The sequence below is a fragment of the Triticum dicoccoides genome, chromosome 5A (assembly GCF_002162155.2).
Source record: "Triticum dicoccoides isolate Atlit2015 ecotype Zavitan chromosome 5A, WEW_v2.0, whole genome shotgun sequence".
Taxonomy (NCBI): domain Eukaryota; kingdom Viridiplantae; phylum Streptophyta; class Magnoliopsida; order Poales; family Poaceae; genus Triticum; species Triticum dicoccoides.
Genome location: NC_041388.1, coordinates 593,183,789 through 593,206,451, shown reverse-complemented (window position 1 = coordinate 593,206,451; position 22,663 = coordinate 593,183,789). Strand labels below are relative to the sequence as shown.

The 22,663-nt window shown below is 47.0% G+C and overlaps 4 protein-coding genes and 1 non-coding gene across 7 annotated transcripts; 2 read left to right on the top strand and 3 right to left on the bottom strand.

Moving 5' to 3' along the window:
* Positions 1-472: 472 nt before the first annotated feature.
* Positions 473-591, bottom strand: LOC119304461. Its single transcript, XR_005148285.1, has one exon. It is a non-coding gene; the product is annotated as a U5 spliceosomal RNA (small nuclear RNA).
* A 9,193-nt stretch (positions 592-9,784) lies between these two features.
* LOC119303160 (oligopeptide transporter 3-like) lies at positions 9,785-13,327 on the top strand. The gene is made up of 5 exons (XM_037580254.1): positions 9,785-10,455; positions 11,128-11,225; positions 11,311-12,148; positions 12,244-12,426; positions 12,513-13,327. The coding sequence occupies exons 1-5, from the start codon at positions 9,940-9,942 to the stop codon at positions 13,125-13,127; spliced, it is 2,250 nt and encodes a 749-aa protein (XP_037436151.1). The 5' UTR covers positions 9,785-9,939; the 3' UTR covers positions 13,128-13,327.
* On the bottom strand, positions 10,580-18,316 carry LOC119303158 (protein TORNADO 1-like). Of its 3 annotated transcripts, none has more exons than XM_037580252.1 (4): positions 16,726-18,316; positions 15,176-16,413; positions 13,545-14,945; positions 10,580-10,905 (listed from the first exon to the last, which is right to left on the bottom strand). In XM_037580252.1, exons 1-3 carry the CDS (start codon positions 18,281-18,283, stop codon positions 13,584-13,586), a joined length of 4,158 nt encoding a protein of 1,385 aa, XP_037436149.1. In that variant the 5' UTR covers positions 18,284-18,316; the 3' UTR covers positions 10,580-10,905; positions 13,545-13,583. The 3 variants fall into 3 exon arrangements, with proteins under 3 accessions (XP_037436149.1, XP_037436150.1, XP_037436148.1); XM_037580253.1 differs by having other exon boundaries at positions 10,580-10,893; XM_037580251.1 differs by lacking the exon at positions 10,580-10,905 and having other exon boundaries at positions 13,365-14,945.
* An 830-nt stretch (positions 18,317-19,146) lies between these two features.
* Positions 19,147-20,819, top strand: LOC119303161 (glucan endo-1,3-beta-glucosidase 1-like). Its single transcript, XM_037580256.1, has 3 exons — positions 19,147-19,291; positions 19,944-20,201; positions 20,705-20,819. The coding sequence occupies exons 1-3, from the start codon at positions 19,165-19,167 to the stop codon at positions 20,737-20,739; spliced, it is 420 nt and encodes a 139-aa protein (XP_037436153.1). The 5' UTR covers positions 19,147-19,164; the 3' UTR covers positions 20,740-20,819.
* Positions 20,820-21,404: 585 nt separating this feature from the next.
* Positions 21,405-22,458, bottom strand: LOC119303162 (transmembrane protein 256 homolog). The gene is made up of 5 exons (XM_037580257.1): positions 22,299-22,458; positions 22,141-22,211; positions 21,937-22,017; positions 21,806-21,849; positions 21,405-21,664 (listed from the first exon to the last, which is right to left on the bottom strand). The coding sequence occupies exons 1-5, from the start codon at positions 22,348-22,350 to the stop codon at positions 21,565-21,567; spliced, it is 348 nt and encodes a 115-aa protein (XP_037436154.1). The 5' UTR covers positions 22,351-22,458; the 3' UTR covers positions 21,405-21,564.
* Positions 22,459-22,663: the final 205 nt, after the last annotated feature.

Genomic DNA, 22,663 nt, shown 5'->3' with positions numbered 1-22,663 from the left:
ATTCGACTAGTGTCAGCTAATGGTGTGATACCGAACTGTAATGAGTACAGGTGACTTGTCACAACGGCTGAATAAAGTAAGCCCATTTACAGGTGAATTGCATGTTTGTTCTAACTTGTATTTTCTATATATTCACAAAAATTGTTCAAACAGAAAGATACTTCCACCAATCCATAGTACTTGTTTAAACTTACCTTTTAGTGTTAGATACGAGTAATACGGACGGATCGGAGGAAGTACTAGCAAAAAAAACTGCTCCCTCAGACAGCTCCAAAAACAATTCAAAACCAGTTGTTCTTCTAAAAAAGGAACAAAGAGTAATTATATTTACTAGTGTAACCAATTTTTTTTCAAACTCAGCTTAAAAAGTAAACAGCCTGCTAAAATGTTAAACATGCAGTATAGCAGATAAAGGGGTAATTTTTTTAGGAAAAACTACATTGATCAGTCAATATTAAGCTTGTATTGTTGGGGCCCACTCAAAGAGTAGGTACCCTTTAAAAATTATTGTATGCTGCTTAATGTCACGTGCACACGGTATTCTTTAGTAAAAGGCGAAAGAATAGTTCGCTATGTGCTCATGACGCAGCTGCGTGATTTGTTCGGCCGGACGCAGCTCCATTATATAGCCAGTTGGCGGTAGTCCATTCCTCTCTCCGGCGATGTGGGACTATTAGCACGGGACAATGCTTCTTTCTGTTCGGCCGTTCGGGCTGGCATTCGGTGTGGCGGGCGTCTTTTATTCGTGGGCCAAAGAGTGAGTTTAGCCAATTTGTGGGCTGGCATTAGTTAGCCTCACGCTCGGTTACTCAAAAACAAAAACAAAAAAAAATAACCTCATGCTCACACCTAAAAAGAAGTCGGCCTCACTCTCTATACATCGCCTCAAGCGGTGTTAAAGTATTGTCTAAAAAAAGCGATGTTATAGTATGCCGGCCCAATATATAGCCTGAATTTTTTTAGGCAGGTACACCTAAAAAAATGCTACGCAGCTCTTTTACCTTCACTTTTTAAATTTTTGATTTCTTTTTTACCTTTTTAATATTTTTAACATACTTACAAATATATTTCAGAAATGAAATACTTAAATTTATTAAAATGTTCATCGCACATTTATCTATTATTCATGGAGTGTATAAACGACGTTCATGCAACATGAAAACAAATTTAATATCGTTAGAAAAAATCATGACATCTCAAATATGTTAATAAAATGTAAAAATTCCATGTAATTATGCCTTCTTGCCTGCCTTCAGTTCCTGCCTTCAGGATGGCCTATGAATGAGACGTCTACTTCCCATTAAGTCAAAATACCTCATAGATATATTTTTTAGGATAATTCATTAGTTATAAAGAGAAAGATGGCTTCTGACAATGTTTTTAGTCCCCTCGTCCCCAAGCAAGAAAATGGATGTGCTAATGTGCAATGATTTTCGCGCTAGTTGCTCAATCCGTTGCTTATTCAGAAGAATCCTCAAATGAATATTCTTTATTTCCTCTCACAAATGCTCCCCTTTTCCATTCGAATGTAGATGATTGAACAAAATGTTTCATGTGATTCAAAAAATGTTTATGGTATTTTAAAAATGTTCTTATTTTTCAAAATATATGTTTGTAACATTTCCAAATATATGTACACAATTTTTAAAATTGCCTGCAGAATTAAAAAATGTTTTGTGCCATTCAAAAAATGTTCATGGCATTTAAAAAACTTGTCCACACTTTTTTAAAGATGTGTTCTTGACATTTTAAAAATACTTATACAGTGCAAAATTGTTTAATGCAGTTGAAAAATGTTCAGCGTGTACAAAAAAATGTTATTCGTGCATAAAAAAGGTAGATTTTTTTGAAAAATAAAAAAATTGATGAAAACATAGAGAGAAAAAAAGAAGGAAAAACTACACGAAAGGTTCTAAACCCGATCTGAACCGGCACATAACCCAAAACCGCAACGGGGCTATAGTGTTAGGCCGACCCATTTAGTCAAGCGCGAGAGGCTCAGAAGGAGCGAGATATAGCCCTGGTGAATCAGAGTGATTTATATAAAAAATTCCAGATCGGGGTTGATTCTTCAGTGCCTTGTTCCTGGACACAGTGTGTTGGATTACAGATTAGGTGCTCTCGTTGCCTTGAGAATGGCCAACGAGCACGTGAGTATCGCACTGCCTAGTGTCCGCTCTGCTTGTTGGCAAACCTTGCCACGTCGTCGGCATCCCGCCTTGCCAATGGGAATTGCCAAGCACCAGGCCCATTCCAAGGCAATTCGGTGTGATTCATGGGCGTTGGTTGTATCCGCTCCCATGGGCTTGGTAACCCAAGGCCAGGTTCTGCGCTCTAAAGTGTTAACCTTGGGTTCATTCCAGCTAAAGGAGGCGATCCAGCCTTTGCTTGATGCCGTTGAATCAATGCATGCATGGTTGGTTGCTTCAGTTTGGGAGTTTTTCGGAGCATGCGAAGGTTGCGTCAAACAGACTCTCTCTTATGCTGAATATGAGGCATGCCCCTCTATGGTGGATCTCGATGTTTGATTTAAGCACAAGTGAGTGATGCATAGATCTATGATTGTTCTCACCTCATACCATGGCCAGTCCATCGTCACTGCATGCATTACCATTTGCCAATGTTGCCGCCATGGTTGAGGCAATTGTCGGGGACCTGGCTCCGGTGTTGCAAGTCATGCTTGGGCTTAAGGGATGCATGTGGAACCGGCTTTGCCGTTGTCAGGGGAGCATGGGGAGGAGGTGCTCGATTGTGACTTTGGCTCCCGTTCCAACCACTCTGCAGCCTAGCCAAGTGTTTGAAAATGGAGAGAGGAGTTGTCTTTTAATATTCCTATGGTTGAGGATATTGTTGTGGCCGGTGTGGTTGTGCCTAATCCCGAGGCCCTCTTTGCCGCTAAGCTTTATGATTTCCTCATCGAGCTAGATCCTACAAAATATGAAAAGACGATTGGATGCCTCTTGAAGAAAAGCGCATTGACGGACAAATGTAAGTAGGGCAGTGCAATGCTCAAGGAGAAATCTAGTGGGAGCAAATGCAAGAAGGGTGGTGCTAAAGGGAATGCACAAGATGTTTCATCATGGATGATTCTAGTTTTGTGGGATGTGTACCTGGACTCCGTCGATGTGTTTCTTTCTCTCTCTTTCTTAGAGGTGTGTTTCTTTCAAATTGTAGCGATTCACCGGGTTTCCTTTGCTATGTTGAGACTCGTGCTTTGAGGGATGGCAGTAGTACAATAATTCTACATATACGTAACATGTTAGGTGATCCTATGTAACCTTCCCTCTAAATATCCCCTCCCCCTGATTTTCACAGGATGGCCCCCCTTCCTCCCATTATTCCAATCCAAACCTGCCAAATCATCTGCATCACGTAAATCGTATGTAGCTTTGCGTGGATGCAACATTCCTTGCAGTAGTATCATTGGGCATGTTTGTCGGCCAGCCACCGTGGTCGTGTGTATGTGTGTGTTTGTTCAGGCAAGATCGTAACGCCTTTCGTTCGATTTTACATAATTAACTGTGCAACTCTTTTCTCATAATATCTTTAGAGTAAATTTGTCCAACAATGAATCTGGGATACTGACAGAAAATGGACCTTTAGTCCCAGTTATGGAACCGAAACTAAAGGATCGGGACTAAAGCCCCCCCCCCCCTCTCATTTAGTCCCGGTTCTGTTACGAACCGGGACTGAAGGCCCTCCACGTGGTCGCTGTCTGGAGCTCGGGACTAGATAATTTTTTTTGATTTTTTTCCTGATTTTTAAATTTCCGAATTATTTTACAATTTAATCTCTAATCACCCCTCATCACTGCTCTGTTTAATCTATAATCTTTATTCTTTAATCACCCCTCATCATTCCAAATCGTCTAACTTCCCGGCCGGTCACCCATCCTGTCACTACTCCAGCCTGAGTACATTTAACTTCCGAGTTCTATTCCCCCTATTTTCCAAGTCTGCACTTCTTGTTTTCCTGACAATAGTAAGATGTCAATCCTATTAACCCCAGGAGTTTAGTTTGAGCATGAAGTCACATGTTTCACTGTTTGAATTTAAAACTATTATTCTTAAAAAAACAACAATTATTTAGTAACACTAATATTTCTTGAATAAGTAGTTTGACCATAGTTTGACCAGATTTGACCAAAATTCAAAAAAAAACTCAAATAATTATTTAGTAACACTAATATTCGTGAATAATTATTTAGTAACATTAATACTTCTTGAATAAGTAGTTTGACCACAGTCTGACCAGATTTTACGAAAATTCAAAATAACTGAAATTTGAGCATAACTTTTTTTTCCTTTTAGAATTTGAGGATTCAAAAAAATTGCAAAACGACCTACGATAATCAAAATTGGATGCGAATTTTCGTGCTGAACATTTTGATATATTATACGTTTTTTTCCGACATCGTATGCAAAAGTTATAGCCGTTTTACTTTTTCATAACACTTTTTTGCAAAACATGTCCAAATTTAAGTTTTTAAATTTTCCTAACTATTAGATGTAGTAATATAACTACATCTCGAATGATTTTATTTTTTGAAGTTTTTATCATTTTCTTTTGTTTTTTCAAAACTAAAATGACGATACGCAGGGGGGGGGGTAGAGTTTGAGACACGAACCCCTTTAGTCCCGGTTCGACGCACCCTTTAGTCCTGGTTCATGTCTCAAATCGAGACTAAAGGTCTCATTTGAACCGGGACTAATGCCTTTCCGACGCCCTAGCCGCTCGAACCGGGACTAATGCTCACATAATGGAACCGGGACTAATATGTACATTGAGCTGTGATCAAAACCCTGTTTTCTACTAGTGCAGATACCTGGGTGCTCCTGTCACTTATTTCACTGTGAAAAATATAGAGTTGGACTTTTTGAACGCTAAGATGATTAAAAAACTTGATGCTTGGATTGCATATTCAGCATCATCTGGGGCTAGATTGACTCTGTTAAATTCCAGTCTGGATGGAATCCCATCATATCTTATGTCAATGTTTTTGTTCAACAAAACTTTTATTGACAAAATGGACAAACACCGTAGAAGATTTTTTGGAGGAGAAAAAATAAAAAGCGTGCTTACCATATGGTGAAATGGGCCAGGGTTTGCCGATCCAAGAGTATTGGGGGATTGGGACTCAAAGATCTCCATAAACAAAATATTAGCCTCTTAACAAAATGGTGGTGGAAGCTTGAGACTTGTGATGGGCTGTGGCAATGTATTATTCGTGCCAAATACTTTAAAAATAGGACTGTAGCTAATATTCGTAGCCGCTTCTCTGATTCTCCTTGCTGGAAGGCAATAATGAAAGTAAAAGAGACGTATATGGCTGGAAGGGTCGTCCAGGTCGATAGTGGTAACCTGGCTAGGGTGTGGCACGATCCATGGCTGGATGAAAAACCTTTGCGAGATAAGATGCCTGTCTTATTTAGTATATGTCAAGATCAGGATGGGACTATTGCTGAGTTTGTGGCAAAGGACTATAAACTGGGGTTCAGACGGAGACTGTTTGGAGAGGTTAATGATCAGTGGGACTGGGTGGTCTCTGAGGCTAAAAAATATACCCTAAGCACCTCCCCTGATGTAGTTTCATGGAGCCTTAATAAGAAGAAGAGGTTCTCCACCAAATCAGTTTATGAGTGGCTGGCGAGGGATTTGGCTGGTCCGAATAACAAATGGATTTGGAAAGCTAGTATCCCTTTAAAAATTAAAATCTTCTTGTGGCAGTTGTTTCAAAATGTCGTGCTTACACGGGACAACTTGCGAAAAAGGGGCTGGCCTGGAAATCCTGCTTGTTCCTTCTGCAATAACATGGAAGATGCTAATCATCTGTTTTTTACATGCTCACTTGCTCGAACTGTATGGGGGGTCTTGGGTGTAACAGTTGGGGCTTCCTGTTGCCCTCGATCACTGTGGCAATGTTGGGCTTGGCTTTATAAATTCTTTCCAGGCGAAAAGAAATTCTATATGATGATTATTGCTGCGATTTGTTGGGGGATTTGGTGCCTCCGAAACAAAGTTACTTTTGATAAATACAATGCTCGTACTCCGCCGGAGGCTGTTTTCAGTGCTTGTTCTTTTATGTTGTACTGGGCAGGACTACTGAAAGAAGAAGACAGGACGAGGTTCAAGGCTGGGGTGAAAAGGCTGGCGTTTGCGGCAGCGGCTCAGGCAGACAGGTCGTACACTCAGGGGTGGATGCTGCTGAGGGATGGAGATGAAGTTCAGATTGGCTAGCTTGGTCATCTCGCCAGTTTCACCGATTCCACTGGGGTTTGATGCCCGTTCTGGTGTTTGTCGGAAGTTGTTTCGCAGTTGCCTTATGCCTCTCCTGGGTGGCTGCATAGTTTCTTCCATATACTTTGCTGCACTGGCGGAGCTTCAGCAAGGCTACATGGGCCATGGCCCGCCCAGCTTTGCACCACATCCTTCTTTTATAGCCGGCCCATGGGCCGGGGAAAAACCAATTTCATGCAATTTAGCCTACCCAGCCCGTCCAGGAATTTGCTGCAAGCTCCGCCACTGCTTTGCTGTCTAGGATAGTAGCATGTTAGTGCCGTCAGGTTTTCGCCCCATGACGGTTGATCCGTTCTAGGGTCTTCTTGTTGTGGGTTTCCTGGCGGTGCTCCAGCTCGCTCTACCCCTTTTAGTCCTATTTGGGTTCTGGTGGTCGTTTTATTTTGGATGTGGTTCCTAGAGACTTGTTGAAACCGAACCTATGTATTTCCGTTGATTGCAAAATTAATGGAAAGGGGTGTGAGCCCAGTTGAAAAAGGAACGGGCCGTCTCATGTCACGGGCCTGTATATATGTCTAAGAAGAAGACTTTGAATGGTTCGAAGACTTTGAATGGTTCTGACTGTGCAGCTGGGTGAAAGCGAATCCTCTAAAAAAGCTTGGTGAAAGCGAGCGCTAAACAGAATAGCATCATTTCCCGCTGAAGGTGCAGCACTAGAGCGCGCGATCCATTCCCTCCACGACATATATCGTTTTGCCTGCGTCTCCGAGAGAAAATTGGATCAGTGATTAAAATCCGCGCTTGCTTCCGCGGTCATCCACGCTTCCGACCTCCTCCGAATCGCAGAACGCAACGGAGGGGTGGCGCCACCGCCGGACGGCGACGCGACCGAAGGCTAGCTGTTTGTCTCGCTCGCGCGGGAGGAGAAAGAGAAAGAGAACGCCGGTTGGTGACAGACAGTGCGGGATGGAGAGCTACGAGTCTACGCCCCGCGACGGGTGGCTGGGCGACGCCAACGGCCCGGCCGGATTTGATTCCACGAACGCGCGGATCCCTGCCTCCCTCCTGCGGTGGCGGACCTGCGAAAGCGGAAAGGGAAAGCGAAAGGTGGCGCGTACACACGACACGACTCGCCCCGGGGTCAGCGCTGCCCGTCCCGTCCGTGCTACTGCTCCATTGGCTCCAGCACACGTGGTACAAAATAGCATGACCCGGATCTAGGCCCTAGATACTACCTCTGCACTCGGCTGCTGTTTGTTTGTGCAGCCAAAGGTGCACACACATAGTGATACCGGCACTACCTCGGGGTAGGCGTTGCCGGCGCTGGCGCTGGCCCACGGGTGGTGTGCATAAACCTATGCCGAAAAGCCCTTCCACTACAACCGCGCGCGCCACACACGGCGGCGCGCGCTAATCAGGCGGCCGAACGCCGATGTGGCGGCGAGGTGGCGCGCGCGGGGCCCCCGCCCCGGCGACAGGGTGCGCGGGCGCGTGCCGGCGGCGCGACGGCCACACGCGGGCGGGCGTTGTATAGGTGCACCGTGCACGCCCACCACCATTGTCTTGTCCATTGATGTATCGACCTACCGATCGGCGATCGTAGGCGAGTAGCGGCAGCGATCTGTCGCTACATATACGGTCCACTCCCACTTGGCCAGCGGACGCGCACGGCGAGCGGCACGCGCGCGCGCAGCGACGGGGGAGCGGAGACCGGTCGATCGATGGAGGTCCACACCAGCATGCATGCGCATGCGGCATCGTTGGACCGATCGATCCATCCATCGCGCCTGCCGTAGGGTCACTGTTGGAGAGATGCTTAACCTGCTACGTGGACGGCCGGCGTGAGACTCAGCCATTTTACTCAACCAGCGACGACGCGCATTATCGACGGTATCGTCAACGATGCAGGCCCCAAATCTCTTCATGATTTGCTCCTACTGGCATGATGCATGCATGGAAGCTGCGCTAGAGCCCAGTAAAAACAGATGAGAATCATTTATCCACACGGTCTTCATGCAATCGTGCTCATGGCATCTACTCCCTCCATTCCAAAATATAGTGCGCTCGCGCTTTCCGATGTCGAACTTTGACCATAAATTTTACGAACAAGACCGACTGCGGCGGGAGAAAAAGTTACATAATTAAAAACTTCTTTCGAATATGAATTCACTGATATAACTTTTGCTCCCGCCGTAATCGGTCTTGGTAGTTAAATTTACGGTCAAAATTGAAGCACGGGGATAGAGGAAGCACTACATTGTGGAATGGAGGGAGTATCCAGTTTACTTTTCAATGCATGGATGATGGATGGGTTCACTTCTTCCGTTCTTCACATGATGAGAGAGGACAAGGGCACCGGAAAGCTGGCCACCTTTAATCGCCGATCCCCATGTCAAAAGCGATTGGTACCTGCTGGCCACGGCACAGTAGCCAGCGATCCTTCCTGTGCATGCCGTCCTCTTGTACAGCAGGCGGAAGAAACAAGCCACGCCCATGCATGCATGCACCGCGCGTGGCCGCCACCCACGTCCATGTGCGCTCGCTCACTCGAACCAGATGCCTTCTTCCTCCACCCTCCACTTGTGCCTAGCTCCATCCCTCGGCTCCATCCATGCACGCCGATGCCAGCCATCGGCAGATCGAGTACAAAATCCTCTTGAACAGTCCTGTGGATGACACGAATATATCGATATTGTAGATATTTGGTTTGAGGCGTGAGGCAATTGGGGCATGCATCGTTTGCTTTTTTAGGCGGGAGCATCTAAATGATCCGGATGAGGCAGAGAAGAGAACAAAGGTCGGGGCATGGGAAACTACCATCACACACGTCAAGCATGCCAAAAACTTTAGCCAAGGCGCTTTTGACGACACCTGATTCCCGCTCAATGCCCAAGGTTTCGTCTCGAATTGTTTATCGAGGAAACTGATGTTCCCTGTTTCCGGACCATAAATTAATACACGAGGTTGCTAACTATTTTACTCGATATATACTGATGCTCTGAATACGGGTCAACATTGAGCAAGTACGATCGACGCCTTGCTAATCAAGGCACAATTGCCAGCTTGCCGGTGCAGGACCGCGGGTTAACCGTACGTGCAATGCTGAGTAGCCTGCGTCCCTCCGCTACGAGACGACCCACAATAAAAGCTGCGCAACTGGCAGGCCCGTCTCGCCAATGGCGCCGCGCGTTGCACGATCAGGGCCAGGACTAAAAAGCCACTTTGCTAAAGCTCAAGAGCAACCCAGCGGCTTTAACAGCTTTCACTTGCCAAGAACCCCAATCAGCCGAGCGCGATCACACGAAGTGGCAACGCACGATGAGTCGTGTGCCACGGCGCGCCGCGCGCGTGCCACCGTGTGCCGGGGGTTAAGCCGGCGCGTGCCCGTCGGGGTGCCCCGGTGTCCATTCGCCCGCCGTCCGATCAGAGCCACGGACGGCCGCGATGTGTTTCCTTCGCCCAAACCCAAGGCGGCGGCAGGGGTACGAGGAGTGGAGGGAACACGGAGACGCGAATGTGGAATATAAATTGGGACGACCAGAGGTCAGACGCTACCATCCAAGAATCTCCGCAAGTGTACCGAGCTACTTGTCCACCGGAGATACATAGGAGCAAATCATTGTAGCTTCGTAGCTCTGCTCGGGGGCAGCCACACCCCACAGCCAGCGAAGCAGAGCGTGTGTGTGACAGAGCGTGAGAGAGATGTCGTCGACGAAGCCGCCGGCCGACGCGACGAGAGGGAAGGCGGCGGCGCAGGGGGAGGGGGAGGGGGAGCGGTACCCGGTGGAGGAGGTGGCGCTGGTGGTGCCGGAGACGGACGACCCGGCGACGCCGGTGATGACATTCCGGGCCTGGACGCTGGGGCTGGCCTCCTGCGTGGTGCTCATCTTCCTCAACACCTTCTTCACGTACCGCACGCAGCCGCTCACCATCTCGGGCATCCTGGCCCAGATCCTCGTGCTCCCCGTCGGCCGCTTCATGGCGTCCGTGCTGCCCGACCGCAAGGTCCGGCTCCTCGGCGGCCGCCTCGGGAGCTTCAACCTCAACCCGGGGCCCTTCAACATCAAGGAGCACGTCATCATCACCATCTTCGCCAACTGCGGCGTCTCCTACGGCGGCGGCGACGCCTACTCCATCGGCGCCATCACCGTCATGAAGGCCTACTACAAGCAGTCGCTCAGCTTCCTCTGCGCCCTCCTCATCGTCCTCTCCACGCAGGTCCGATACCTTCATCATCAATCTCGTTCGTTCAATTTCATGGGCCATGGTTTTTGTTAGCGCCATTCACAGAACCAAAAGTTCAAAGTTTCATTTTTAAGTTCTGTTGATTGATCAATGCGCATCAAGGAATTGACAGTGCCCTATGTTCCGTTTGGTGTTCGATTCCACACGCGAATGCGACGGGCACGACGGGCACGAGGCATCTAGCTAAGGGCTAGGAGATGTGACCAACACTATAGATGTCTGGCTGCCAATCGATGGTGTGATGTTTTGGTCCGCGTAGAGAGTTACCGCCAATGATTCTTCGGAGAAAGGATGGAGGAAAATCTTGGCGCCACCGAGAATCCATGGCCCTACGAATAATTGGCGGAACTCTGTTCTTCTTGCGTATGCATGCACCTCTTGTGGAATTTCGACGTGGTCAACTTTGAAATTCTGTCAAAAAAACTAAAAAATTCTGTCAGGTTGCGGTCATCAGTGCAATATTGCATCGTGGATGTATATTCTCCAAAAAAATACATCATGGATGCACTGTCATGTCATTAAGCGATTATTAGTTAAATATAATCCAGAAGAAAAGTGTCTGTGTTTTACTCATGTGATGTTTTTTTAAGAGTACGAAAGCAAACACTGGAGAAAGTGCACTGACTTGTGCAAAACTGCATGCAGATTCTGGGCTATGGCTGGGCTGGCATGCTGAGGAGGTTCCTGGTTGACCCTGCCGAGATGTGGTGGCCTTCTAATCTCGCCCAGGTCTCCCTCTTCAGGTAGATTCTACCCACGAGCTCTGCTAAAGCTAATCTTAATTTGGGGAGGTAATTTGGGTTACTTACAACTTTGGATGGAATGCAGGGCGCTGCACGAGACGAAGGAGGGCGGGAAGCCGGCGAAGGGCCCGTCGCGGATGCGCTTCTTCCTCATCTTCTTCTTCGCGAGCTTCGCCTACTACGCGCTCCCCGGCTACCTGCTTCCCATCCTGACCTTCTTCTCGTGGGCGTGCTGGGTGTGGCCCCGCAGCATCACAGCGCAGCAGGTCGGGTCCGGCTACCACGGTCTGGGCGTCGGCGCCTTCACCCTCGACTGGGCGGGCATCTCGGCGTACCACGGCAGCCCGCTGGTGGCGCCGTGGGCGTCCATCGCCAACACGGCCGTCGGCTTCGTCATGTTCATCTACGTCATCGTGCCGCTCTGCTACTGGCGCTTCAACACCTTCGACGCCCGCCGCTTCCCCATCTTCTCCAACCAGCTCTTCACCTCCACGGGCCAGAAGTACGACACGACCAAGGTGCTCACCGCCGACTTCGACCTCAACGTGGCCGCCTACGACAGCTACGGCAAGCTCTACCTCAGCCCGCTCTTCGCCATCTCCATCGGCTCCGGGTTCCTCCGCTTCTCCGCCACCATCGTGCACGTGCTGCTCTTCCACGGCGCCGACATGTGGCGGCAGAGCCGGAGGGCCATAGGCGCCGCGGCCAAGCTCGACGTGCACGCCAGGCTCATGCAGAGGTACAAGCAGGTGCCGCAGTGGTGGTTCCTGGTGCTGCTGGCGGGGAGCATCGCCGTGTCGCTGCTCATGTGCTTCGTGTGGAAGGAGCAGGTGCAGCTGCCATGGTGGGGGATGCTCTTCGCCTTCGCGCTCGCGTTCGTGGTCACCCTCCCCATCGGCGTCATCCAGGCCACCACCAACCAGGTGAACATCTTTCTTCCGTTCTTCATCAGTAATGCTACAATTTTTGCTACCGCTGCACTGATCATCAACGGATTCATCGCCTGATCTGCTTGCAGCAACCCGGGTACGACATCATAGCGCAGTTCATGATCGGCTACGCGCTACCCGGCAAGCCCATCGCCAACCTGCTCTTCAAGATCTACGGCCGGATCAGCACCGTGCACGCGCTCTCCTTCCTCGCCGACCTCAAGCTCGGCCACTACATGAAGATCCCGCCACGCTGCATGTACACCGCCCAGGTAACAGAGATCGATCTCTCAGCCCCCACAATGCACTAGATGCTCATCACTCGCTGAACTAACCGGCGTGCGCTTGGCCGGTGCAGCTGGTGGGCACGGTGGTCGCCGGCGTGGTGAACCTGGCGGTGGCGTGGTGGATGCTGGACAGCATCGACAACATCTGCGACGTGGAGGCGCTGCACCCGGACAGCCCCTGGACGTGCCCCAAGTACCGGGTCACCTTCGACGCGTCGGTGATCTGGGGCCTCATCGGGCCGGGGCGCCTCTTCGGCCAGCACGGGTTGTACCGGAACCTGGTGTGGCTGTTCGTGGTCGGCGCCGTGCTGCCGGTGCCGGTGTGGCTGCTGAGCCGGGCGTTCCCGGAGAAGAAGTGGATCGCGCTCGTCAACGTGCCCGTCATCTCCTACGGCTTCGCCGGGATGCCGCCGGCCACGCCCACCAACATCGCCAGCTGGCTCGTCACCGGCACCGTCTTCAACTTCTTCGTCTTCAGGTACCGCAAGGGGTGGTGGCAGAAGTACAACTACGTGCTATCGGCGGCGCTCGACGCCGGCACCGCCTTCATGGGGGTGCTCATCTTCTTCGCGCTCCAGAACGCGCACCACGACCTCAAGTGGTGGGGCACCGAGGTCGACCACTGCCCGCTCGCCACCTGCCCCACCGCGCCCGGCATCGTCGTCAAGGGCTGCCCGGTCTTCTGAGCACTGAGCTCGCCGGAGCATCATCGGACACTGCCCGCCATGTATGTAGCTAGCAGCGATCATCGTCTGGGTTGGCAGAGGAAGCCATGAATTCAACCTCTGCATTAATTACCCGATGCAGCCGCCCGTCCTGAGTCACATTGTGAACATTGTGTGTTTTGTTTTTCTCCAAGGAAATCAAATGCCTAGCTTATATAAAATCATCGCTCTGACTATACTCGTAGGCAGATCACATCCTTCAGTATTAGTGTGAGGATTCACATAGAAATGGTCAATGCAAAGCAGCAAACAAAGCAATTTGCAAGGATACAGGAATACACACATTTTGACAGAACATAATGATAAGAACAGAGCATATTCACTATTCTCAGCTGTCACCTATCAGGCTATCGGCAGAGTGACGTGAGAGGGAGGCACCTGTGGTCGTGGGCCGTCGGGCACGCTGGAGTGGATGGTTCAGAGCGGCAGCTCGAAGACCTCGTCGCCTCTCGCGGCGATGTGCTTCCTGCAGACCCACCCAATGTGGCCGTCGTCTCTGTACCGAACGCGCCACAGGCCAAACCTCTGCGCTATGTCCATCCCTGTCAGAACTCCTTGCCCTCTCAGGAAATCCACAAGCCACTGCCTGGCCGCTTTCATGTCCTCCCCCATGTCGTTGGTGCCACTGTTCCTCGCTCTTCCGTACATCACTGCCGCGCCTAGAGCCCCCACCGACGAGGCGGACACGCCGTACATTGCCGAGGAGTCAAGCAGGTGCACCACCTCCCTGCTGAGGTCAGGGATCATCTCCCCCATCCCAACGATGAAATGCGCTCCGATCTTCAAGGCGAATGTTAAGAGCTTCATGAACTTGCTCATGTAGGGCAGCAGGGACTGCACCGCTTGGTTGTCCACCTGGATCAGATCACATCCGATCTGATCCTCCACCACATGCATCTCTCTTCGGAACTCGCACAGCATGTGCACCCGTAGGGATTGCATGCCGGGCAGGATCCTTGTGACCAGCTTCCTGGAGCGGTTGTCTAGGCTGACAAGATAGAACATCTGAGGCACTTTTCTGTCTTCCAGTTGAATGCTGTAGTTCATCACGTAGTCCATTTTCCTGTGGAGCTCTGTCACAAGGTGATACTCGTAGTACCTCAAGCTTGCAATCTCTTCCTTCAGGTCCCTTATTCCTTGCTCTATTATCTTCAGTCTTTGGAGAACCATCTCGACTCCTCTCGCGATGCCCAGGATGGAGGGATCAACCACGTCTGCTTCAGGGATAGTTTCAGGCTGCTGCAGATTGTCAGGGGTGACAGCGAGTTCAGTCGCAAGAAACTGTAAATCATAATACCTACGGTGCAGAACTTCATGGAAGTCATCATCTGATAGCAGATCTCTGGCATGGTCAGATCCTGATCTTAAGATGAGCCTTTTATTGCTTTCAACTGCACTCCAGGTATGCTGATAATCATATATGCTTTCTGCCGGCAGTGACAGTAGAATTTGCTTTAATTTTTTCAGAGGGAGCTGTTGAGTTGCACGGAACCTTCTTGGTATGAGATATTTCACACAGTCAGGCCTGAGAATGCTTTCCTTGAACGTCATATTGGGAGACAAGTTCAGTATCGCTGGGATTACAAACTTGTGGAGTAGCCTCACCATGTCCGTAATATTTCTATTGGAGCATGCAAGCACATCTATAGATGAGCCAAACTTCATTCCCAGCTCCATCTTTACATGGACACCATTAATCACTGTATAAATAAGGTTTTTCTCCAGGTTATAAACTGCTTCCTGCTGCCCAAGACACATGATTTTGTTATGCAGACGAACCTGGAAAGCAAAATTTCCTTTAGAAAATCGAATCTGTATCTATACTACACTGAAGCAATATCCAGGTGTAACCGCCAGTCAGTATATATGTTCAAGAGTAAATATCAGAAAAAGCAGAACAACTGTGGCATTGTTTTTGCAAAGCCTCAACTTCTAAAAAATAAAGGACCTTGCAATATATTGGCAGCTACAAACTACATTAGTAATTAGCTGTTGGTGTATGTTTTTACCTGCAGTCTTGGAAAGAAGTCACTTGTTAGGAGCATGTGTACATCTTCACATTCGAGACGCCTTCCAACAAATCTGCATTCCGGCATAGTTAACTGCCATTTCTCATCCCCTCCTTTGTTTTCCTCAAGAATGGCTGGTAGTAAGAGTAATGTATGTGGGTTCCCAGGGTCCTGTTCATAGCATAATTCGAGTTCCAGCAATATATTTATGATGTCACTGGCCTGTAAGGATGCACCAGTTCTCCAGTTTGTTCTTGGAATTTGGTTGCGCAGCTTCTCTTGCAGAACCTTCTCCAACTCCTCTTTATGGACAAAACCACCACTGCTCTCTATCTTGATTGACTTCAATGTAGCTAGTTGGCTGAGGACATCTCGGCAGAACCATTCACAATTCATCACCAGAAGTCCAAGTTCCTCAAAAAATACTATTTCACCCAAGGTATGCAGTGATTTCGCAACAGCACGTCTCCGTGTGTCCACTTTCTCCACATTATCACGCCTCGATCTCAATCTTAGCGATGGAATGTTGAGCTGGCATATCTCGCAGAACTCAGCCCACCTGATCACTGCTCTGCTATTCTTCAACCTCCAGTCATGCAAAATCTTGATCAAATCATTACATACTTCATAAACTTGAGGAACTTGTTGGATTATTGTCTTTGTTGTCTGTCGCAGGTGATGAGTGAGTTTGCTTACTGAAACCAATGATCTCGAGTCCACAGCAAAAACAGTGGGGTAAATTTCTGCATGTGAATGGAAATCTTCTCTGAGCCTTTGTACAACGGTAGCAATTGGCTGTAGCCCTTCTGGTAGATGAGATACCTTGTCATAATGGGTGAGAACTATAGTTACACAGGGTCGGAACGAGTGTGACCGTGATACTCTCCGCCTATAATTTGAAATCAAGAACCTCAGCCAGTATATGAGTTCCCATTCAATCTCATCTATGCTTTTTGGATATTTAGTAGCAGGCTTTCCAACCAAACTAGACACAATCATGAAAAAGCTTGGACCACCAAGCACCACGAACATGAAATCATGCAACGCAAAACTTCCTTCATTTCCACCAAGATTACACATTGTCAACTTTGTGTTGCCATCAAAGATTGAGTTCATCTTATTCTCATCGGTAAATGGCATTTGCTCAACTGGAGTCTTCTGAGTTTTTCTTACATCCATGTGAGGCAAATTCATTGAGTTCATGCACTGATTCATGGAGCTACATAGCGTGCTTTTACCTGAGAGCACATGCAAATTGAAGCATCACATTTATAACCAATTCTTAGACAACATAATGGGATTTGTTTTTGTAGAGCTGTCATGTAAGGTACAAATATTTGTATAGCGAAGTCAACAAAATGTTGGAACTAATTTAGCAGGCCCACATGTCATGTGAATGTGAAGCACATTCCATCAAAATGATATTTGACATAATCTATTCAGAAAATTCACAGGTTACCAAAATTGTATGCTGAACAAAATAAAACTAGTATTTCTTTATTGAGGCCTATAGATTAGAAAAAGGATGGTGCTGGTGGGTGAAATTGCACCTGCTAATTCTTGGCCACACAGAACAACTCGGCAGCATGTAGGAGCACTTAGTGGCAAATCAAGCAAATCATTTGGCAGAACCAAACTCCCGTTCTGACCAAGTTTCTCATATATTTGGCCTGTCTTGCCTGCAACATGCAAAGGTGTTTCATGAAGATCAATTTCTTCAATCCATGGATTGACCTGCAAAGTATTCATAATGGTCTGTAAAACTGCTTCCCCCTCAACTCCCTTGCACCCTCTGAATGATAAAATTCGAAGAGTGGCATTCCTTTGTAAGGTTGTAAAGATATTGACAACATCACTTGATCTCAGGCTTGCATCATCACATATTGCCAGCTGAATAAGGCTCTGGTTTGTCTCCAACATCTGCAAGATTGCAGCCACACCATATCTACCTATATTTGTTCTCTCTCCCCCAAAACTCAAAACCTTCAAAGTGGAATTGGCTTGTGTCTGAAGTGGCGAGAATGTGCTAAGAGGGCATAACAAATGCTCCAATCCAACTCCACCAAAGCGATTCCCATCCAAAGTCAAGCTCTCTAAATACTTGTTCTTGAACAGTCCTGCAGCTATATACACCACTGCTTTGTCCCTGAGGCAACACTTGGTAAGTTTGACAACTTTTAGGCTCCTATTCCGGTCGAGGACCTCTCTAAGTTCTTTGGTCCATCTGGACTTCAGAGGGACACCCGTCATGTCCAATGTTGTCACCGTGGTGTTCCATGCCAAAGCACAAGCAACCCGTTGTAAGCCTGTAGAATTGATATTGCTGTAAATCCTCATGTTTCCAGTTTCTGGCAGGAACTCAACAATTTTACAGTTGTTCATGCCACCTCTTGTATCACGACTGCGTCCCCATATATGCACCTCCACTCTGCGGTTGCGTGCCAGCACAGCAGAGATAAGCGGAGCCGCTGGAATGGAGTTGTTGTCAAGTATAATCAGCAGCTTCAACATATAGTTCACCTCAATCATCTTGGAGAGTTCTTCTGCTCCCTTGGAGCCCATGGAGTCTTCCCATACTTGAAACTCTTCCACACTTCTGTTCTTTGCCAAAGCTGACGCAAGCAGTGTCGCTCCAGCAGCTCCAATTCTACAATCATTGAAAACAACTGCTTTCAAGGTGTTGTTCCTTTGGAGCATTTCCGAGAGTGGGACTAAAGCAACAGCTGATTTTGTGCTAAACACATTTTTTTGGAACTCCACCTGCTTCACATTCGAGCCAGGGCCTAAGTATGAACAGAGAAGTTGGATTGCTTCAGGCTGCCATTCAATACCATGAAAAAGGAGATTAGTCACGCCTCTGTAGCTCTCTTTCGAATCCACAAGATGATGCAGAAACTCAAGCAGAAAGTTGACACCATCCTGGTCTGTACAAATATGGATCCTTAGTGATCTCTCACTTTCCATAGACAAGCCCGATCCCGAGTTTGCTGCAACCTGGTAGAACGCGATGTTCTCAATGTCCTTGTACTCCTGTAAATCAATTTCTGCAACATCTCTGATATACTCCTGGTTAGATGGTGATGGTACCATGATGATCCCATCACCCATACTTGGAGGTGTCGATGAAGAGCAGTTGAATCAGGGACAGGAAGTAGAGGTGAAGGTTTACCTTTACCATGCAAGTAGAATTCAGATGTATATAGGTGTCTGAACAAAACAGATTTCAGAGGCAGATGTCATATATGGCAACTGGAAAGAAAGTTTTCTAAAGAAAACGAGTGCAAGGCAAGGTCAGGCATCAGATTCCTGGCTTGTCTAGGGAGCATGATAAAGAAAGGAATAATCTTTATTTTGCTTTGCTTGTCTGAAGGAACATGATTGGCAAAGCTAATAAGTTCCAAGTATACGAAATCACTTGCGTGGTTCCACGTACCAAGGTATCAGAGTTGGTATGCTGAAAGCCTGAAAATATCAAAGTTTTGCTTTGATTTTCAACTTTTTAAAGCATCAACCATGACTCCACTATATGTATGATCCATCCTAACTACGTGCACCCATCCAAAATATCAGATATAACACATAGAAATTGCAACGCCAGCACAAATTTTGACAGGAAACATCTACACTGTCAAACAATAAACTTAAAATTCTGTTCACTTGTTTCATTGCAGAATTCAGGAAATAAAAGAAGATTTACTTCCCATTGTCTTACATCACTGGTAATCAATTTTCTTATTTCTTAATTTTAACATTATATTGCAGTGCGCGCTTTAGTCAGAAAAAGATTCTCAGAAGTGTCCAGGAAGTAAAGAACAAGTGCAGGATGCCTTTAATATTCAGATAATAAAAGTTAGCCCATCCTTTTCCCATCTTAATGTCTACAGAGACTGAGCCTTATATGACCTTCACACAACTTGTAGATTTCCATCAAACCAAGCACATTGTAGAGTTACTTAATTGTTAAGGTGCTAGGAGTAGAAAGAAGCAAAATGCATACATACTTACCACCAAGTGCAGCCAGAGTGAAGAACTGCTATCTGAAGAAGCAAGCAGCAGCAAGGCTGATACTGCTACTTTATTTTATCCTTCACTTCACCACAGTTTTGGCTCAGCAAGGTATGAAAATAACTTGTGGCTCCTGATTCCAAAATGCTCATGCGCTATTTATCCTTTATTTTTCATTTTTAATCTTATTATCTCTAATCATCCCAGTGTTTCTTCTTTCAAAATTCTATTAACATAAAATCCAATCTCAGAGTAAGCAATATAGTAAAGACTAACAGTCTGAAACATGCCGTATGGTAGCTTGGTAGAGAGAGGATATGTGCATATCTGAAATAGCATATACCGAGTGATTCAACTCTGTTACTGAAAACAAAGATATGCAGACTTTAAACCATGCAAACCGGGGGAGGGGGGAGCCGCTATTGCCAAATCCACTGCTCAAAGTTACATAAGCAGATTTCTGTCAGATTCATTAGTGGGTATATTTATTTTGCTCTTGAGATACCAGAAACTTTTGAGCCTGAGAAATCATGGCCTCATTGCTGTTCATACTTAGATTCATGGGGTGCTATGCTAGCAAGATAAAGTCAACTGTAACCTTGACCCCATAGTAAATACAGAAATAATCACTGGACATTGAAAAGAACCATCCAGTAACTGAAATAGTGTGATCTGAATTCATATGTCTCCCAGATAAATAAATGAAACACTGAACCATTTAAGGAATTTGAAGAAATACTTACACCTATAAATTTTCAAGCAGAGGATCGCAACTGGGAGAAGCAGTGGTGCATAGTGGATGAGCAAACACCAGATGATATCCTACAGATTGCTCTTAGCTGGGCATGTGGTCCTGGAGGTGCAGATTGTACGATGATTGAGCCTAATAAATCATGTTACCTTTCCAATACAGTCAGGGACCATGCATCTTATGCCTTCAACAGCTACTGGCAAAAATACAAGAAACATGGTGGTTCTTGCTACTTCAATGCAGCTGCAATGGTCACCGACCTAAACCCAAGTATGTTCACAACCTAAACCATCATTAGGAGCATACACTTTTGCAGGTTGAAATTCCACTAGAAAGATCAAACATGCAGAGCACAACACACACACACACACACACACACACACACACACACACACACACACCACAAGCCCGCACACACGCACGTGTACTCTTAGAGAATTTAGGATAGCATCCAAATATAAGTAACTTATCTTACTCCCCCTCATTCATAATATAAGCAGTTTTCAAATTTGTGCTAGTCAAACATTTTAGGTTTGACCATCGATATAGAAAGAATTACCAGCTTAGACAATATGAAACTGACATGAATATTGTCATAATTATATTTAGAATTTGTTTGAAACAACATATTTTTTGAGAAAATTATGATCCAAGTGTTACTTTGAAAACCGTGTAAATGGTCTAGGCTACTTATATTGTGAATGACAGGGAGTATACAAAAACATTATCGTTCTCAGCCATGTCATTCACTTTGTGTTTTCATGCCAATGCAGGTCGTAACTCATGTAACTTTGAAGTAGTGTCTTGATATAACGGTGGTCAAAGCACTGGAAGACGCATGCATTCCTGGTTTTCTTCCACTGATCCTTCAGGAAAAGAATGGAAAAAATGTTCGACACATTTTTCGTCTTTGTGGAGGGGATGCCATTACTCGAATCAGGTGGGCAATGTCTAGTATTGCTCCATACTTCAAAATGTGTCAACTATGTGTCTCATTTGTAATCAGACTCTTTTCAATTTTAGTCATGTGCCTGGTTTTGTATCAATAAAAGTTGAGCGGGTTTTTATATGGTGTGTAAAGGGGTAGAGACCCCAAACAGCTAGGATATAATCAAGCGCAATAATCACTATGGTTATCTGACACTTATAGCGCAAATAGATGAAATCATTGCTACACTAAGTAGTGCCCGTGCCCGTGCCCGATCTCTACAATGTTAAATAAATTATAATGATACAAGTTATGGGAGCACGGTGAACCAAACTATAACCTGAAAATGAGGATATTTTGTAGATGGATGGAAGCAGAGAGATTGGCAGAAATCAAGCTGACCATGTTTGCAAGGCCAGCCACGAGAGCCAAGATACCGTGATTATCATGGAAAAAGTATTGGCATTAAATCTAAAGAAACAAGAGACGCAGCTTCATTGGCATGAGCAATTGATCGGACTGTTAAGCAGGATGTACAAATGAGGGAGTGTGAAACATCAAGGGAACTGTTTTATTTCAATTATTATCTATAAAGGCCACGAGAAAGATGTGTGCCACAGCAGTGCAATCATGACCTAATAGAGCAACTGATACAAAGCCTTGTGTAAGGTAGACATAGTTTTCACCCGATAAAACACAATACAATCAGAAGAGCAGGCTGGCCCAAGCAGCAATGAATGCAAAGCCACCGATCGGTGCTGGTGAAGAGAACTTCCTGTCTTCAAGGTAAGCCACAGTGTAGCACCTAGAAATGAAATGAGCAACAATCATTGTGCAATCCCATCATTCCAAACAACGCAAACGAAATCCAAGACCAGCGGTCCTTATTTTCTTTGCATCCCATGAAAGTTCACAGTGCAGTTTAAAGACAAACACACACACTTACGTTCCAGAGAAGAGCACAATTCCAGTTGTCAGAAGGCCTCCGAACTGCATACACAGCAAAGAACCGCATGAATTAGCGCGCAGCTAGATTAAAAAAAGAAGCAAAAGCAGGATGCGGGTGTTAATGCTGACGATGTTGGGGCGCTTGGTCATGGGAGCCCCGAGCAGCGCCGCGGTGTGGACGAGATGGTACAGGGACGCGGTCTGCCAAATCTGTCAAAAAAGAAAATCCCCCAACTGTAAGACGCAGATTGATCTACATGATTTGGAGGGACGGGTCGGAAGTGGAACGAGGGAGCGGCCGGGGATCGATGGACGGAGAGTGGCCGAGTGTACCTCTTTGTATCTAGGGTTCTGGGGGCGGAACATGTGCGCTCCATAGGTGCCCAGTCCAAGAGCAGCGACCCCTGCCCGACCAATTTCACACAGCCGTCAGAGTGCGGAAGCAGCCGGAGGAGGAGGAGGGGGAGGGCAGGGGAGGGGGGTGGGGTTACCGGAGACGGCGGCCACCTTGTGCCATAGCATCGGGTCCGTGGGCATCACCATCTTCTTCTCCCTCTTCGGGTCGTCGCCGCCGTTCGCTCGGTTGCTTCTGCTTCCGCTTTCCCTCCTTCTCCGCTGGTGGTTGGCGTTTTTTCAGGGAGTTGGCGTTTTGCTGCCAGCAGTAACTATTTTCTGTGGCCAAATCGGTCAAAACAGTTGTGAGACGTTGGATACTTGGATCAATGGCCAGCACGGCGCATTGCTTAGAGCAACTTTAGCATACCCCGCAAAAAGCCCGACCCGCAAAATAACCGCCAAAATGCGGGTCGGCGCGAAAAATCCCGCCCGAACAGACCCCGCAAACGCGGCCGGCCCG

Bases quoted from the DNA above. Each gene is read 5' to 3' on its own strand.
- LOC119303162 (XM_037580257.1), bottom strand. From the start codon at position 22,350: ATGGTGATGCCCACGGACCCGATGCTATGGCACAAGGTGGCCGCCGTC. The intron at 22,212-22,298 runs GTAACCCCACCC...TTGGTCGGGCAG, and splicing joins CAAGGTGGCCGCCGTCTCCG to GGGTCGCTGCTCTTGGACTG. The intron at 22,018-22,140 runs GTACACTCGGCC...CTTTTTTGACAG, and splicing joins AGAACCCTAGATACAAAGAG to ATTTGGCAGACCGCGTCCCT.
- LOC119303160 (XM_037580254.1), top strand. From the start codon at position 9,940: ATGTCGTCGACGAAGCCGCCGGCCGACGCGACGAGAGGGAAGGCGGCG. The intron at 10,456-11,127 runs GTCCGATACCTT...AACTGCATGCAG, and splicing joins TCATCGTCCTCTCCACGCAG to ATTCTGGGCTATGGCTGGGC. The intron at 11,226-11,310 runs GTAGATTCTACC...GATGGAATGCAG, and splicing joins GCCCAGGTCTCCCTCTTCAG to GGCGCTGCACGAGACGAAGG.
- LOC119303161 (XM_037580256.1), top strand. From the start codon at position 19,165: ATGCATACATACTTACCACCAAGTGCAGCCAGAGTGAAGAACTGCTAT. The intron at 19,292-19,943 runs GTATGAAAATAA...ATTTTCAAGCAG, and splicing joins CACAGTTTTGGCTCAGCAAG to AGGATCGCAACTGGGAGAAG. The intron at 20,202-20,704 runs GTATGTTCACAA...ATGCCAATGCAG, and splicing joins GGTCACCGACCTAAACCCAA to GTCGTAACTCATGTAACTTT.
- LOC119303158 (XM_037580252.1), bottom strand. From the start codon at position 18,283: ATGGGTGATGGGATCATCATGGTACCATCACCATCTAACCAGGAGTAT. The intron at 16,414-16,725 runs GTGCAATTTCAC...ATGTGCTCTCAG, and splicing joins GTGTGGCCAAGAATTAGCAG to GTAAAAGCACGCTATGTAGC. The intron at 14,946-15,175 runs GTAAAAACATAC...TTTGCTTTCCAG, and splicing joins ACTTCTTTCCAAGACTGCAG to GTTCGTCTGCATAACAAAAT.